Here is a 14565-nt window from a genome sequence, read left to right as displayed (position 1 = left end):
CTAGTGTCACACAGAATTTTAAGCAGATACTCACAACACTTGAGCTCACAGCAATAGCAATCGGAGGTGGCTGTGAAATGATCACATAGTACAGTGTGTACTGTAGTTAATTTCATGCAGTTGTGGTTTATTACTGCACCTTTACATTTGTTTATTTTTCTCTCAACTGCAAATGGCGCTATGTGTGGTCTGTAAATGTTTGTTTAAGTTTTGATAAATTTTAACTTTACAGTAGATCGGTATATATTTTATGGTAGCAAATGATAAAATAGACTAGTATCCACATATATTTTATGTACTCGTGAAACACCTTTTTCTTAATTTTTTCAGTATTCTAGGCTACATGGTTCAACTGTGAGTTTTTTCAAATTGCCACAAATCTCCAAAAAACTTTCCAGTATACTAATTGAAAAAAAAATCCCATGTATAAGTGTACTTGCGTAGTTCAAACCTGTGTTGTTCAAGGGTCTACTGTATATTTGTGTATTTGCAACTCAGACCTTCAAACTACTAGTTATTCATAAAAAATATACAAATGACCAATGGCAATGAAACATTGCATTTTGCAAAAATACAAAATTTGCATTTCTAATTAAATACTGGCTCTATCATTTACTACCAAATGACACTGAACAAGTTTTTAAATCTGTAATTCTCTCATCAGTAAATTGGGGCTAATAATAGTAATGAAAGTAACTACCTCATAAGGTTCTTTTATTCTAATTTTTTTTCTTCTTTCAACTTGACACATAAGGTTCTTATGAGGATTAAATGAGTTAGTATACATTAAGGGCTTAGAAAAGCACCTGGCACATAGTAAGTACTATGTGTATGCATTACTACAAACACTACCACTACTCCTACTGCTACCATCACTACAACTACCATATTTTATCAATTCAAAGGCACATTCTTTTTTTGAGACAGGGTCTCACTCGGTCATCCAGGCTGGAGTGCAGCGGCACAATGTTGGTTCACTGCAACCTCTGCTCCCCGGGTTCAAGCAATTCTTGTATCTCAGCCTCCCGAGTAATTGGGATTACAGGTGCATACCACCATGCCTGGCTAATTTTTGTTTTTTTGTTTTTGTTTTTGTTTTTGTTTTTTTTTTAGTAGAGACAGGGTTTCACCATGTTGGCCAAGCTGGTCTTGAACTCCTAACCTCAAGTGATCTCTTCGATAGGGCACTTTTTTCTTAACATTTAACATCTCTGAAATCAGGATGAGTCTTACATCCTATAGCAATTGAGGCTCAATGAAGTACAATAGTATATTATGAAAGCACCTTGCTTATATAATGCAGGCTGGGTCACTGTAACTTCACAGACTAATTATTGGCTAGTATGATGCTAAGCATCATAGCTAATCATTTGTTTTTTTAAAATGAATATAACACCCACATAGAAAAGTAAATAAAACATTTATGCATAATTTAGCAAATTATTGTAAACCAAACACCCATGTAATCACCATTCACGTCAAAAAAATATAACATCAGAAGTACCCAAAGCCCTCCTGTGTTTTCCCTGATCAGAATTGTCTCCTTTTCCAGGTTAAACATTAGTCTGACTTTTGTGGTAATAATTTCCTTACTTTTCGGCCAGGCATAGTGGCTCACACCTGAATCCCAGCACTCTGGGAGGCCGAGGCGGGTGGATCGCCTGAGGTCGGGAGTTCAAGACCAGCCTGACCAACATGGTGAAACCCCGTCTCTACTAAAAATACAAAAATTGGCTGGATATGGTGGCAGGTACCTGTAATCCCAGCTACTCGGGAGGCTGAGACAGGAGAATCGCTTGAACCTGGGAGGAGGAGGTTGGAGTGAGCCAAGATTGCGCCATTGCACTTCAGCCTGGGCGACAAGAGTGAAACTCCATCTCAAATAATAATAATAATAATAATAATTTCCTCACTTTTCTTAATAGTTTCACAACCTACATATGCATCACTAAGTAATATAGCTAAGCTTTGTCTATTTTTGAACTTCATATGAAGGGAATCATTGCATGTATATTATATACACACATCCATCCATAAATATCTACATATATTGTATTTTTGTCTTGCTTTTGTCTTTGAATATGACGCTTATGAAAGTCCATGTTGTTTTCTGTAGCTGTCATTCATTCATATTCACTGATCTATTGTGTCACTCTGTATGAATGTACTACAAGATATCCTTAGGCATTTTACTGTTGATGAACATTGGTCTGTTTCTATTTGGAGGCTATTCTGAATAATGTTACAATGAATATTTTAGTATATACCTCCTGAAAAGCACATATAAACATTTCTCTCAGGTAGAATTACTTTTTTGTGAGATTCTTGGTGAGGCTATGAATTCAATTTATATTATAATTTTGCAACATTTTATTATGGAAAATGTCAAACATACAGAAAAGTTGAAAGAATTTTACATTTAACAGCTCTATATCTATACCCACTATGTACATTAATATTTTATTATATTTGCATACTTGCTTTATTACATATCTATGCACCTGTCTATCCACCAGTCAATCTTGTTGATTACTTACAAGTGATGAACATCATTACATACCCTAATGAAGGCATTTTACATGCCTAGATGTGGAAAGCCATATGCTACTAAAGTGGGATCACCACCCCCAATTTCCCTGCTTTACATAAATTTTAAATTTTCTTTTTTCAGACACTAACATTTTATCAGAATGTAGATTATGAGAGAATATCTGATTACTTTGAGACACAGTAAGTATAACTTTTAAAAGAACTTTCTCAGTATCAAATATGCTACTCAGGTTATTGATTTGTGGGTGTTCTTTTATTTAAATGGCCTCATATTCTTTTAAATATTCAAATTTCAGATTCCCTTCAATGTCTGGATAGATGTAAAATTAATATTTAACTGTATAAAATGTAAAATACTCCTTGTAGTTTAATAAGAAACATGACCTATCTGAATTTCTCATTCATCCAAATGAAGATGCAAAAAAAGGGCTATTTCTTAGTTGAATAATTTTCAAGCATGTTTTATCACTAGTTCCCATCTCAAAGTTTCTACATACCATCACTGGCATAAATAAGAACTCTGATATCACAGAAACTCTGCATAGAGCCAGATAAAATGCTGTCTTTGACTACTGCAGTAAGGTAGCAGCTAGGCTACCTGGAGGAAGACAACCAACATGGAATTCTGTGTGAAGGCATTCCTGTGGCTATCATTACAGCCTGGAAGTATTTTCTTGGAAAAATAGCATATTTTCCCTAGGAAAAATCAATTTTTCTTTTTTCTTTTCCTTTTTCTTTTTTTTTTTTTTTTAAGATGGAGTCTCACTCTGTCACCCAGGCTAGAGTGTACTGGCATGATCTCGGCTCACTGCAACCTCCACCTCACAGGTTCAAGTGATTCTCCTGCCTCAACCTCCCGAGTAGCTGGGATTACAGGCATGCGCCACCACACCCGGCTAATTTTGTATTTTTAGTAGAGACATAGTTTCTCCATGTTGGTCAGGCTGGTCTCGAACTCCCAACCTCAGGTGATCCGCCCACCTTGGCTCCCCAGAGTGTTGGGATTACAGGCATGAGCCACTGCACCCGCAGGAAGAATCCATTTTTCTTTAGTCTGGTGCCACTCCAAGTGAGTTTGACTACCTGCTCTATGCCAAGCACTTTCTAGGTATTTAAAATACAGGGTAAATGAGAAAGATGGAGTTCTAGTGTCATGGAACCCATTCTCCAGTGAGAAAACAACCAATCATCAAATAAGTAATTTCAAATACTGGTAAGTGCTATGAAGAAAACAGAATTATATATATATATATATATATATATATATATATATGTATATGTATATATATCAGTGACAGAGACTGATCAGGAAGAGTAGGGAGAAATGCTGCTTTAGACTCCATAGCCAGGAGAGGCTGAATTCCTTTCTTTCCCTTTCACCCACCAACTTATCTCTTTATGCTCCTAATGGTCCAGGTTCCTTTGGATATTTGTGGTTTTGTGGATATTTACTAAGATTTACATTGCTATAGAATACACGTAAAATTGCCAAGGACACTTTTTATGTTTGTTTGTCCTCATTTTTTTTTGACAAGAAAAACCTTAGCAGGTGTAGGTATAAATCAAACTTTCACGTTTTCTTCTATTATTTTTTAGCCCTCACGTTTTGCCTGAACACAAAATGATGCTTGTGCACTTCATAGTGGAGAAAGGCATTCTATCTGACCTAGCTTTCAATCCCAGTCAGATCATATTAGACCGTTTAATGTGGCTCAGAAAACTAATTTTACAACTCACTCTTTATTGCTCCAAAGGTGCTATCAATACGAGGGGAAAACGGGTAGGAGCCAGAGGAGGAACCCACACAGTGGCTGCCACCTTCAGGTCGAGATGTCAGCAGCAGAGCCCCATTGCCCAGGGACTGTGTGAATGAAATAGGGTGGTTGAAATGCTGGTAGGATGCTCATTTCTGTTTCCCATCGCATTAACCCTATGGTGGCCAAAACATGGGATACGATGAGGTGGGAGCAACTTTACAATAGGACCAGCATGCAGAGCTGTCTTAGCAGAAGCAGAGAGCTGTTACCAGCAGCACCATCCTCCAGGCCTCTAGAAATTCGCGTGGGAGGTCAATGACACCGTGCACATGGGACTTTGCACTTGCTCTACAGAAAGACAGTGTCATGCCTGCCTCTCACATGATACAATAACCTGTACGAATTGTTTCTCCTAGACACAACCACACGGGTCTTGTGCTGGTTCAGTTTCGACCTAGTGAATATTCAAAAGCATGCCCAATAGCCCAAAAGGTAAGCGACATGGGCTGAAGACCCAAATATTTCACTTCAAGAATGTATAGGTGGTCAACCAAATAATGCATACAATACCTCCATACAATACCTCCATACAATACCTCCATACAATACCTCCATACAATACCTCCGTACAATACCTCCGTACAATACCTCCGTACAATACCTCCATACAATACCTCCATACAATACCTCCATACAGTACCACCCTCCTATTACTTAGCAAGTTCCATATTTATTCTGCACTTATTTCTTCAAAACAATCGTTTATTCATAATTTAATAAAAAAACAAAGAAAAAATCATTTATTCATTTAAAAAAGTTTATTGTATGCCTACTCTGTTTCTGTGTGTCAGTCTATGTGCTCGGTAATGGGAGTTGCAAAAATAAAAAGACAGGGTACCTTCCCTAGAGGTAAACATAAACTAGCTTAATTTTGCAACATTTTATTATGGAAAATGGTATACACAGTTCTCAAACAGCCCAGAGGAAAGTAAACTAAGGAAGTTTACTGAGACTGGGAGGGGAAAGGTGAAAAGAAAGGGATACACAAAATGACCAGTGATGAATGGGTAGAAGTTCAGCAGGCAGGTGCAAAAACATTCCAGGAAAAGGCATGGAGGGATGAAATAGTATCAGGGTGTTCAGGTAACTGAACAGTATTATTACTATATTACACATTATATTATTGTGAAATTCAACATAAATTCTTAACCCCGCCTCCTTTGAGTCTATATTTCACACATCTCCTCTCTCTATTACTTCTCAGCCTAACATTCAGTAAACATATATGGAGCACCTACTATATACCAGGCATTGTGTTATATATGGGGAATACAAAGCGAAATAGGACCTGGCCCCTCCCATTCAGAACCCGAGCATGAGGAACCTGCGTTCCTACCAGGGCAAGGTTCCATACATTTAGAGGGAGCCTTGAACTGAGGCAGACGTGATCCATCCTTGAGCACTGCGGACACACGCTGCTTCCCCAGGAAATCGCCTGCAGGTGCACACCAACAACTCCCCTGTCTGCCTACCACATGCCAGCTTAATCCATGTAGGAAGTAAGAAACCACAACCTAGGAAGGTCCTGGCCTAGCCTAGGTCTGCAGTTTCTGTCTTTAACTGCTTTTACCCACTTCCTTTATGGATGCCTTCCCGAAGCACCGTGGTTTCCTCCAGCCCTCTCTAATCTATAGTTTTTTAGGGATCCCTATTCATTCTATCCTGCCCAGCCAAGGCATTACAAAATCAGGTTCATCTAACCTGAGTTCAGATCCACACTCTACCATCCACTGGCTTGGGTAGGCTACTTACTCTGAGCCTCAGCTGCCTCATTTGTAAAAGGGAAAATGTACCATCTATCTTATGGGGTTGTTGAGAGTATTAAATGAGATTATTCATGTAAAGTACCCAAAGCAATGCCTATTACATAGTAATTATCTAATATACTGGCTTCTTCCTTCTGTTTCCTCTTTGGTACCCTGCAGACAAGGACAGGACAAATCTAGCCATCCTCTGTGCCCACTGCAGGTAGTTTGTCCTGACCTACCCACTGAAATAGAATGAGGAAAGATGTGGTAGCCCTTTCAGGCAACAGGAAATGTGGCCATGTAGAGGCAGGTCCTCTACTCAGCCAAGGAAATCAAAACATGCACACAACTGCGAAGTATGCCTTCAACCACAAGGTCCCTTCCTTGTGCTCCCACACTCATGGCTTAGCAAGCCATCAGCCTCCCAGATAAATATTGTAGAGACATAGGACCCAGCTCTGTGTAGACACAGAACCATGGCCTACAGACTTACCCACTGGGTGAAGTTAGGCCCTTGCTAAACCTGCTGGACTGAAGGGACATGGACTGCACTATTTGAATAGGAGCCTGTTGTCTTTATCTTTTAGTGTTCAGAGCCTGCAGCAGAGCAGCAAATAGAACTGGCAGCTCCAACAAGGCTGCATCTCACTTTTTAACCATGCACCAAGAACTGGAAATGCAGAAATGTAGGCCAGCCCCCAGAGGGCCTTAGTAAATCCTTCCGAGATGAACTTTCCCTGGGAGGGGTGACTACAGCTTTGTGCAGTGCATTATCTAACAGCATTTGTGTTGAGGGCCTTTAGAATCCCTGTCTCAGGTCAGTTAATCTGTCTGGTTAGAAGAAATACGCTGTGTCCGACTCTTGGTTAAGGCAGGAGCTGTCCGGCTCTGTCTCTGCACTGAGGAGAAATGTTGTCATTTAGGCCATATGTCAGAATCTCTCTAATTAGGTGTCCAGTTCTGGGGAATATGTGTCAGCCCTGCAGCAGTGGGTACTCCAGGAAACAGGATTATTTGTGCTCCCTACACTATACCTGCAACTCCTTTTCAATATCCACCTACAGGTTAACTCATATTTTTAATCCTAGCCATGGTGGTTGATCCTGAGGCTTGGGGTGATTTTTTTCAACTAGGACAAGGAAGAGAAGAAACATTGCAAATGAGATCATCAAGTGATGGTGGGTCCTGACTATGATAGATTTGAGAACCTTTGTCAACCCTTATATAGATAATTTAGTAAAGATAAAGGGCAGGCCAATGATTCTGATCAGGAAAGCAAAGATTTAATGATGGTGGCTGGTGAGGACTGTGGGTAGCGTGGTTGGGAGAACAAATCAGGCCCTGTGCATGAAGTCAAGTGGTCCAGGAAATAAAATATGCACTCCCACTGTGAAGCATGCCTTTGAAATGAAGACCAAAAGGTCTTGGTTTAGCAGCGTCAACTCTTTAAGGCCACCAAACTTGGCTGGACATCGTTCTATCCCCACCCTCCTGACCCCTAAGTCCTTCTTATACGGTAGGGAGTATTAGAGTTTTTCCAGATTTGCTTTGTGGAAATGTGCAACATCCAACAACATGCGTAAGGCAGAACGCAAGTGTGTAGACCCTATTGAGACAGCCTGCTGGAAGGGCAGGGGTCCTGGAGCCAGGTGGAAATGGAAGTAGGTATCCCAGCGGAGGGAGAACCAGGACCCTGGTTACAAGCAGCCATGACTCTCTGCCTGGAAAATTGACAGTTCTTATAAATAAAGCTAAAGCATTCATCCACTTTATTTTTAACTTTCACTATCTCTGTAAGCCTTCCTTTAATATCTGTATAGTAATTAATTGTATTTTAGTTCCATGGAACCTGTATATTATTTTTAAGCAACATGTATCTAAGCATTACAAGCAGGGTAAGATATTTTGCAACAATTCGTTTTCCTAATAACTGAGATTTAATGAAGCTAATAGTCTCATCTTTAGATATAATGCATTCCAGCTACCAGATATAACCTATCTTCTTAGCAAAGTTCCATGAAATTCTATTTTAATTTTTGTGTGTAATATTCATTCTACCCTGTTCTTACTGCAAAAGTATTGAATCTGTTAAAAAGAGAAGGTAAAAATTGCTACTAACGGTAGAGGTACATGTGGGGATAGATGCAATATACTTATTGCATCAGATTCTAATGGGATTTTATTTGGTTGAGAGTTAGCCTTTTCCATATCAAATGCCCTTCCTGGGCATTTCCAGCCCATGAAACAAGGCATCATGGAACAGCCTGGCTATATGATGCCATTGTTTGATTTTACATTTGCCTTTCTCCACTGTATCCCAAAGTTGACCTACAGAGAAGCGTGGGCTGTGTTAACAAAGCTATAGGATCCACAGGTCATTTGTTTTCAAACAAAGCACGTATGTGCATTTCTTTAAAAAAGCAATTATGAGTAATGTTTAGAATAAATATCCATAAAATGAGGACAGTGGTTTAATAGTTAATAATTAGCCTGTGGCCAGTGCTCCTTTGAATAGAGTATTGCTGCTTAAAGGAGGAATAACAATAGTAAGATGCTATTTCACGTGATGCTCAGTACCCTGAGAAATTACTGGTCTACAAAAGTGAAAACAGCAAGTCAGATTAGTAGCTGGACAGATTATAGAAACCTGCCAGCTGAGTCAGAGGTGCAAACTGGAAGTAGAGATTTGATAGTCATGGTTGTAGAGAAACAGGTAAAAGATGAGTTTGAGCCAGGTGTGGTGGCTCCCACCTGTAATCCCAGCACTTTGGGAGGCAGAGGCAGGTGGATCACATGAGGTCAGGAATTTGAGACCAGCCTGACCAACATGGTGAAACCCTGTCTCTACTAAAAACACAAAATTAGCTGGGCGTGGTGGTGCATGCCTATAATCCCAGCTACTTGGGAGGCTGAGGCAGGAAAATCGCTTGAACTTGGGTGGCGTAGGTTGCCGTGAGCTGAGATCGCACCACTGCACTCCAGCCTGAGCGACAGAACAAGACTTCATCTCAAAAAAAAAAAAAAAAAAAAAAAAGATGAATTTGGATCAATTCCCTGAGACACAAATGTAAGAAAGGAGAGACCCAACTTTTGGGCCTCATGAGCAGTAAAGACAAAAGGAAGGAAAGAAAAAAAAAGTGATCAAGGAAAGAGGAAGAAAACAGTGCAGAGCAGTGGTATAAGAGAACCCTACATTTTACAAGTTATTATTTTAAATCTAAAATGCAATTGGTTTTAGCTGTAATATTTTAGATCATATGAATCAGAACTGCTGAACTCACTACCTAAGTTACTTCATTTTAGGTGTTCCAAATAGCTGTTGGCTGTGATGATAAAAAATTCATTGCAATTAAAGGGTAAGTATATTTCCATTTGACCTGTGTTACTCTTTAGGTTTTAAAACAAATGGTAAACTAAGTGATAACTTCTAGTGATAATAGCCTAATGACTGACACATCCACAATGAAATCCAAAACTGAATTGACGTTCATGCCTAGATTCAATTGGTTTAAACTTTTGCCAAGTTAAATACTACATTTGAATCATACTAAAAATAAAAAGAATTAGCCTCTTTCTCTATTACTAGCATTTTTTCTCTACCTTCCCTTTTAATAAGCCAGTTTCTGTCCTTCACAGTTGCCTCTCTCAACTCTTCAGTCTACGGCTCATTCCCAGAAAAATAGGAGGGAGAAACACTTACCTGTTTTCCAGCCTTCTCAAACCAGTTATAATTTCATTTCCATCAGAGAACTGCTTACACCCATATCAGAGAAGCCTCAGTTTTCTGCACCATTTTCTATGGGAAATTTCTTAGAACAAGCCTAGCAGAACCACAGTGATTGCCCTAGAGAATCCCAACGTGTGAATTTTGTCGGTTCTACTATGGTTCATGATGAAGCATGTTGGACTCTGTGTCTTCCATTCACCATAGCTCTCTTTCTTCTACGTGGGAGAAAATCAAAGGCAGCATACACAAATCTGTTTAGCTGAGGCTAAATGTATAACAGACACAGAAATTTATTGTGATTCCTTTCCTTCAGTTAGGAGTGGGGGTGAGAGTGGGGGAACATTGACTCTTATCTGAGTATTTATGAAATTACTTGCTGACATCCAAAACAAATGTCTACTCCTCTGTCATTCTAATAATCTTTTAATTATTACTGAGTTGTAATAATCAGTTGCTGGATTGATAATTAAGTATTTGCATCTCATTCAGCATTTCCTAAATTTGCATTTCCTAACATCTTTGCACCCGTAATTCCTTTCCCAGAAAATGCAAAAAGGTTAGTTGATTTATATAGCCGGTATCATCCTATTTCAGGGATGATTTACATCTTTGCTCCTTAGAGTATGGCCTATGGACCAACACTGGCATCACCTGAGAACTTGTTAGAAATGTAGATTCTCAGGCCTCATCCCACACCTGCTGAATCAAAATCTGCATTTTAACAAAATTTCCAGGAGATTACAAGGAGCACTAACATTTGAGAATAACTGGTGCAAACATGTTACCAAAATCAATTCCCAGTACCACTGCATGCAGAATTCCTTCTCAGGCCCGATTTCCGTCTAAAGTGAGATGGAAAGCAGCTTGAAGCAGTCTGTTTCTAGAAGGGTCCGAATAATAACTATCAAGCTCAGTTACTCATCAGAATCACTTGGATAACATGTTTTGAAAACATGGATTTTAGGACCTTACTCTGGGCCTCTTAGTCAATGACCCACTTCCCTGGAACCCTAAAAACTCTTAATATCTTGGGCTCAAGTTACAGTGGGCCTATGGATTTTACAGTCACCAAGGGAGACCTGGAATAGCATGGGGTCCAAGATACTTTTGGAGAGCCAGGGACTTGTCAATGAAGGAGAGTTGTCAACTCTTGGCAATTTGTGTTCAGGGTGAGGGATGGTCTAGACTTCCAATATCTATCTAAAAATGGTGGTGACAAGGGTTCTTTCTAAGTTCCACTGGAAGCAGCCAGCTAAAATGGTCGATGAATAATTTACCTAACTAAAAACTCCTATAATTACAACAATCATTATAGCCTTCTGTCTTATGAACCCTAACTAGAAATTACGTTAATCCTTAAAATAACTCCTTACCTGCACAATAGTAGCAACTAGAAATCTTGCATTTAAAAGGAGTTTACGTCTAATAAAACAGTCCAAAGAAATTTGTTTTCATTTTGATAGATTTTCTATGAGTTTTTTTGTGTGTGCATGTGTGTTTTACCATGGCAGCTTTTTAAAAAGTGTGATGAAATTCACATAATATAAATTTACCATTCTAAAGTATACAATTCAATGGAATTAAGTACCTTCACGATGTTGTACAGCTAGCACCACTATCTAGTTCCACAATATTTTTGTCACCCCAAAAGGAAACTCTTTACCCAGTTAGCAGTCATTTCCCATTCTCCCTTTCCCCCAGCCCCTGGCAACCATAATCTGCTATCTCAAAACCATAATCTCTATGGATTTGCCTGCTCTGAATATTTCACATAAATGGAATCCTACAACATATGACCTTTTGTGTCCAGCTGCATTCACTTAGTCTGCTTTTGAGGTTCAACAGGCATGTATTAGTCCTTCCTTCCCTTTTACGGCTGAGTAATATTCCATTGAATGGATGTACCACATTTTGTTTATCCATCCAGCAGTTCATGGATATTTGGGATGTTTCTACCTTCTGGCTTTTGTGAATAGTGCAGCTATGAATATTTGTGTACAAGTGTTTGTTTGAACACCTGTTTTGAATTATTGTGGGTATCTACCTAGGAGTGGAATTGCTAGGTTGTATGGTAATCCTATGTTTAACTTGTTAAGGAACCTCCGAGCTGTTTTCCATAGCAGCTGCACTGTTTTACATTATCACCAGCAATATATATGGGTCCCAATTTCTCTGCTTCCATGCCAACTCTTGTTTCTTTCTGTGTTGGGGAGTTTTTGGTTTTTGTTCTGATTTGACAGATAAAATTGTATGTATTTAGTGTGTACCACATGATGTTTTAAAATACATTGTGGACTGACTGAATCTAGCTAGTTAACATATGTCTTACCTCACATAGTTATCATTTTGGTGGTAAGAAAACACTTCACATCTACTCTCTTTGCGTTTTTCAAGAATACAATATATCATGAACTAAAGTCACCGTGTTGTACAATAGACCTCTGGAACTTACTCCTCCTATCTAATTGAAATTGTCTATCTTTTGAGCAACCTCTCCCCAAGCCCTGCATCTGCTATAATTTTTAATAAGCATGTATCAAATATAAGAGATAAATCAGTAGATTTCAAATTCTGGTATCTCCTGAAACATTTATGAAACTGATGTTTTAAAAACAGAAATGCTAAGGCTACACACTAACCAGAGATTCTAATTCAGTAAATGATGATTCTCTGACACTCTCCTGTTTGAGAATCACTGAGTTAAATGATTAAATGTTTTTGCAAATATTTAAGAAATGATATTTCAACTTCATTATGTTTTGTCTTTTGTAGATTTAGTAAAAAAGGATGTCATCACCATGATTTTTCATACGTGATTGAAAAGTAAGAAATGTTTTAACATAAGCACTGAGTTTTATATTAATGTAGTACCAATACTTTACAATCAGTACTTATTCAGTGGATTACTATTAGCATCCATGTGTTCGGCTTGACACTGTGCAGTCAGTTTTAGCATTAAGCAAAATGTGTAGATGGTATAATTAACTTTCCTGAAACATACAAGAGTCAGTCTTCCCCCTTCAATTTAATTGGATAAGCAAAGCAAGCCTCATTTACATATATGTAGTCTCAAATCTCATATTGCTCCCTGTAATTTAAGGAAGACATACAAGAATTTTTTTTCCTTACATAATTTTTCTCAAATTCTACATGACTGAAGCCAGGTGCAGTGGCTCATGCCTGTAATCTCAGCACTTTGGGAGGCCGAGGCAGGTGGATCACCTGAGGTCAAGAGTTCAAGACCAGCCTGGCCAACGTGGCGAAACCCCATTTCTACTAAAAATACAAAAAACTAGCCGGGCATGGTGGCTTAAATTCTACAAGACTGTAGTTCAGCTAGTTAGAAGTAATATATTTACCCGGAAAGTCCTGACATCAAATATTCTACTAACTGAATTTTTTCTAGATTTTATATTTAATTGTATGCATATTTATTTTTAATATGTGATGTATTAAAGATATAACTAAATAAAATTTGACTTTTACCATTGTAAGATAAAGATCTTCATTTTAAAATGTTAAATATTTGTTAGACTGTCAAAATATAGAAGTCCACAGCCTCTGAAATATTTACAAGCATCTTTGAAAAGCTATGAAATTTTCTAATTCTAATTAGAAATTATTATTTAAACTAATAAGTAGTCTAATTTATTAATTAAAATAAATGAAAGAATGTTTAACCAGTAGGCATATTCTTTAAGTGATTTCATTCATTAAGGCAGGGTGGAGAGTGGCCCAGCCTAGATGCTCCAGGTTGCAATGCTTAGTGAAAGCCATTGGTGAAATACAAGGATGAGAAGAAAATGTTTAATAGTTGATGAGGACACCACCTTTTAGTGTCTAGCTGGCAGCTGCACCTGAAAGGCAAGAATATGAAATAGACTCTGTCACTGTGATGGGGGTTTCCTGAGTCTGTCCCCTGCAACGTGGTAACATACATGGAACATATGGCTGGAAACAGTGGTTCAAGTGTGAGGACTGAGAAGACAGGGAATGTGGGGGAGGTGATTTTGAAGGAATAAGTCCTTGAGTTCATGAACATGAAGCATTCCACTCTCGTGAGAAATCTAAATTAGGAAACATCTGAAGTTTTAAAATACACATCTATTGTTACTGATTCTGATGTATCTTATTCTTTCATCTGTTAATATTCTGGGAAGAACTGCATTGGAATAGCACAACGAACATGGGCTTTATTGTCACACATCCTGCTCAGTAGTAAAGCGAGGTCTGTAGCCTTGAACGAGTTTCACACAATTTCTGAGAATAGTACCAGATCTACAAAGAGAGGACAGTAATTCACACCTTAGTGGTTGTAAGAACGTGTTAATACGTGTGGATATACATGTAGAAAGTGCCTCAGTATTTCATAATTATATTTATCTGTTTGACCTTTGTGATACCTCCTTACCTAAACAAAGTCATGGGTTTAGTTTTAAGTTTGAAAAGAGGAAAGAGAAATAATGAGGAATGTCTTTTTCACAGGTCATATCTGAGGCATCAGCCATCGAAAAACTTGGTAAGAAAATGATAAAATTCTGTCAATGGACCAAATATATAAAATCACTAAAGTATTTTTCCTTTTCTAGAGAGTAAGGTATATTTGGGGAGAATATGGCTGCCCTCTGAGGCTTGACTTCACAGAAAAGTTTCAACCTGTGGTTCAACTGTAAGTATATTCTCATCAACATTTTAACTTATATTGAAAGTTTCAAACTCAAAG

General features: G+C 38.3%; 1 protein-coding gene across 2 annotated transcripts in view; it reads left to right on the top strand.

Annotated features, from left to right (window-relative positions):
• The window catches only part of CATSPERE (catsper channel auxiliary subunit epsilon), a 160888-nt gene that overhangs the window by 99717 nt on the left and 46606 nt on the right, over nt 1–14565 (top strand). For both annotated transcript variants that reach the window (XM_055095140.2, XM_055095109.2), the window contains exons 12-17: nt 2672–2730; nt 4724–4799; nt 9419–9471; nt 12615–12665; nt 14328–14361; nt 14432–14511. In XM_055095140.2, coding sequence (XP_054951115.1) covers nt 2672–2730; nt 4724–4799; nt 9419–9471; nt 12615–12665; nt 14328–14361; nt 14432–14511 — 353 coding nt within the window. The remainder of the gene's footprint in view (nt 1–2671; nt 2731–4723; nt 4800–9418; nt 9472–12614; nt 12666–14327; nt 14362–14431; nt 14512–14565) is intronic.

The sequence above is a fragment of the Pan paniscus genome, chromosome 1 (assembly GCF_029289425.2).
Source record: "Pan paniscus chromosome 1, NHGRI_mPanPan1-v2.0_pri, whole genome shotgun sequence".
In the NCBI taxonomy this organism is placed as follows: Eukaryota; Metazoa; Chordata; class Mammalia; order Primates; family Hominidae; genus Pan; species Pan paniscus.
Note: the sequence above shows the minus strand (reverse complement) of the source record. Positions and strands in the feature narration are given on the sequence as shown.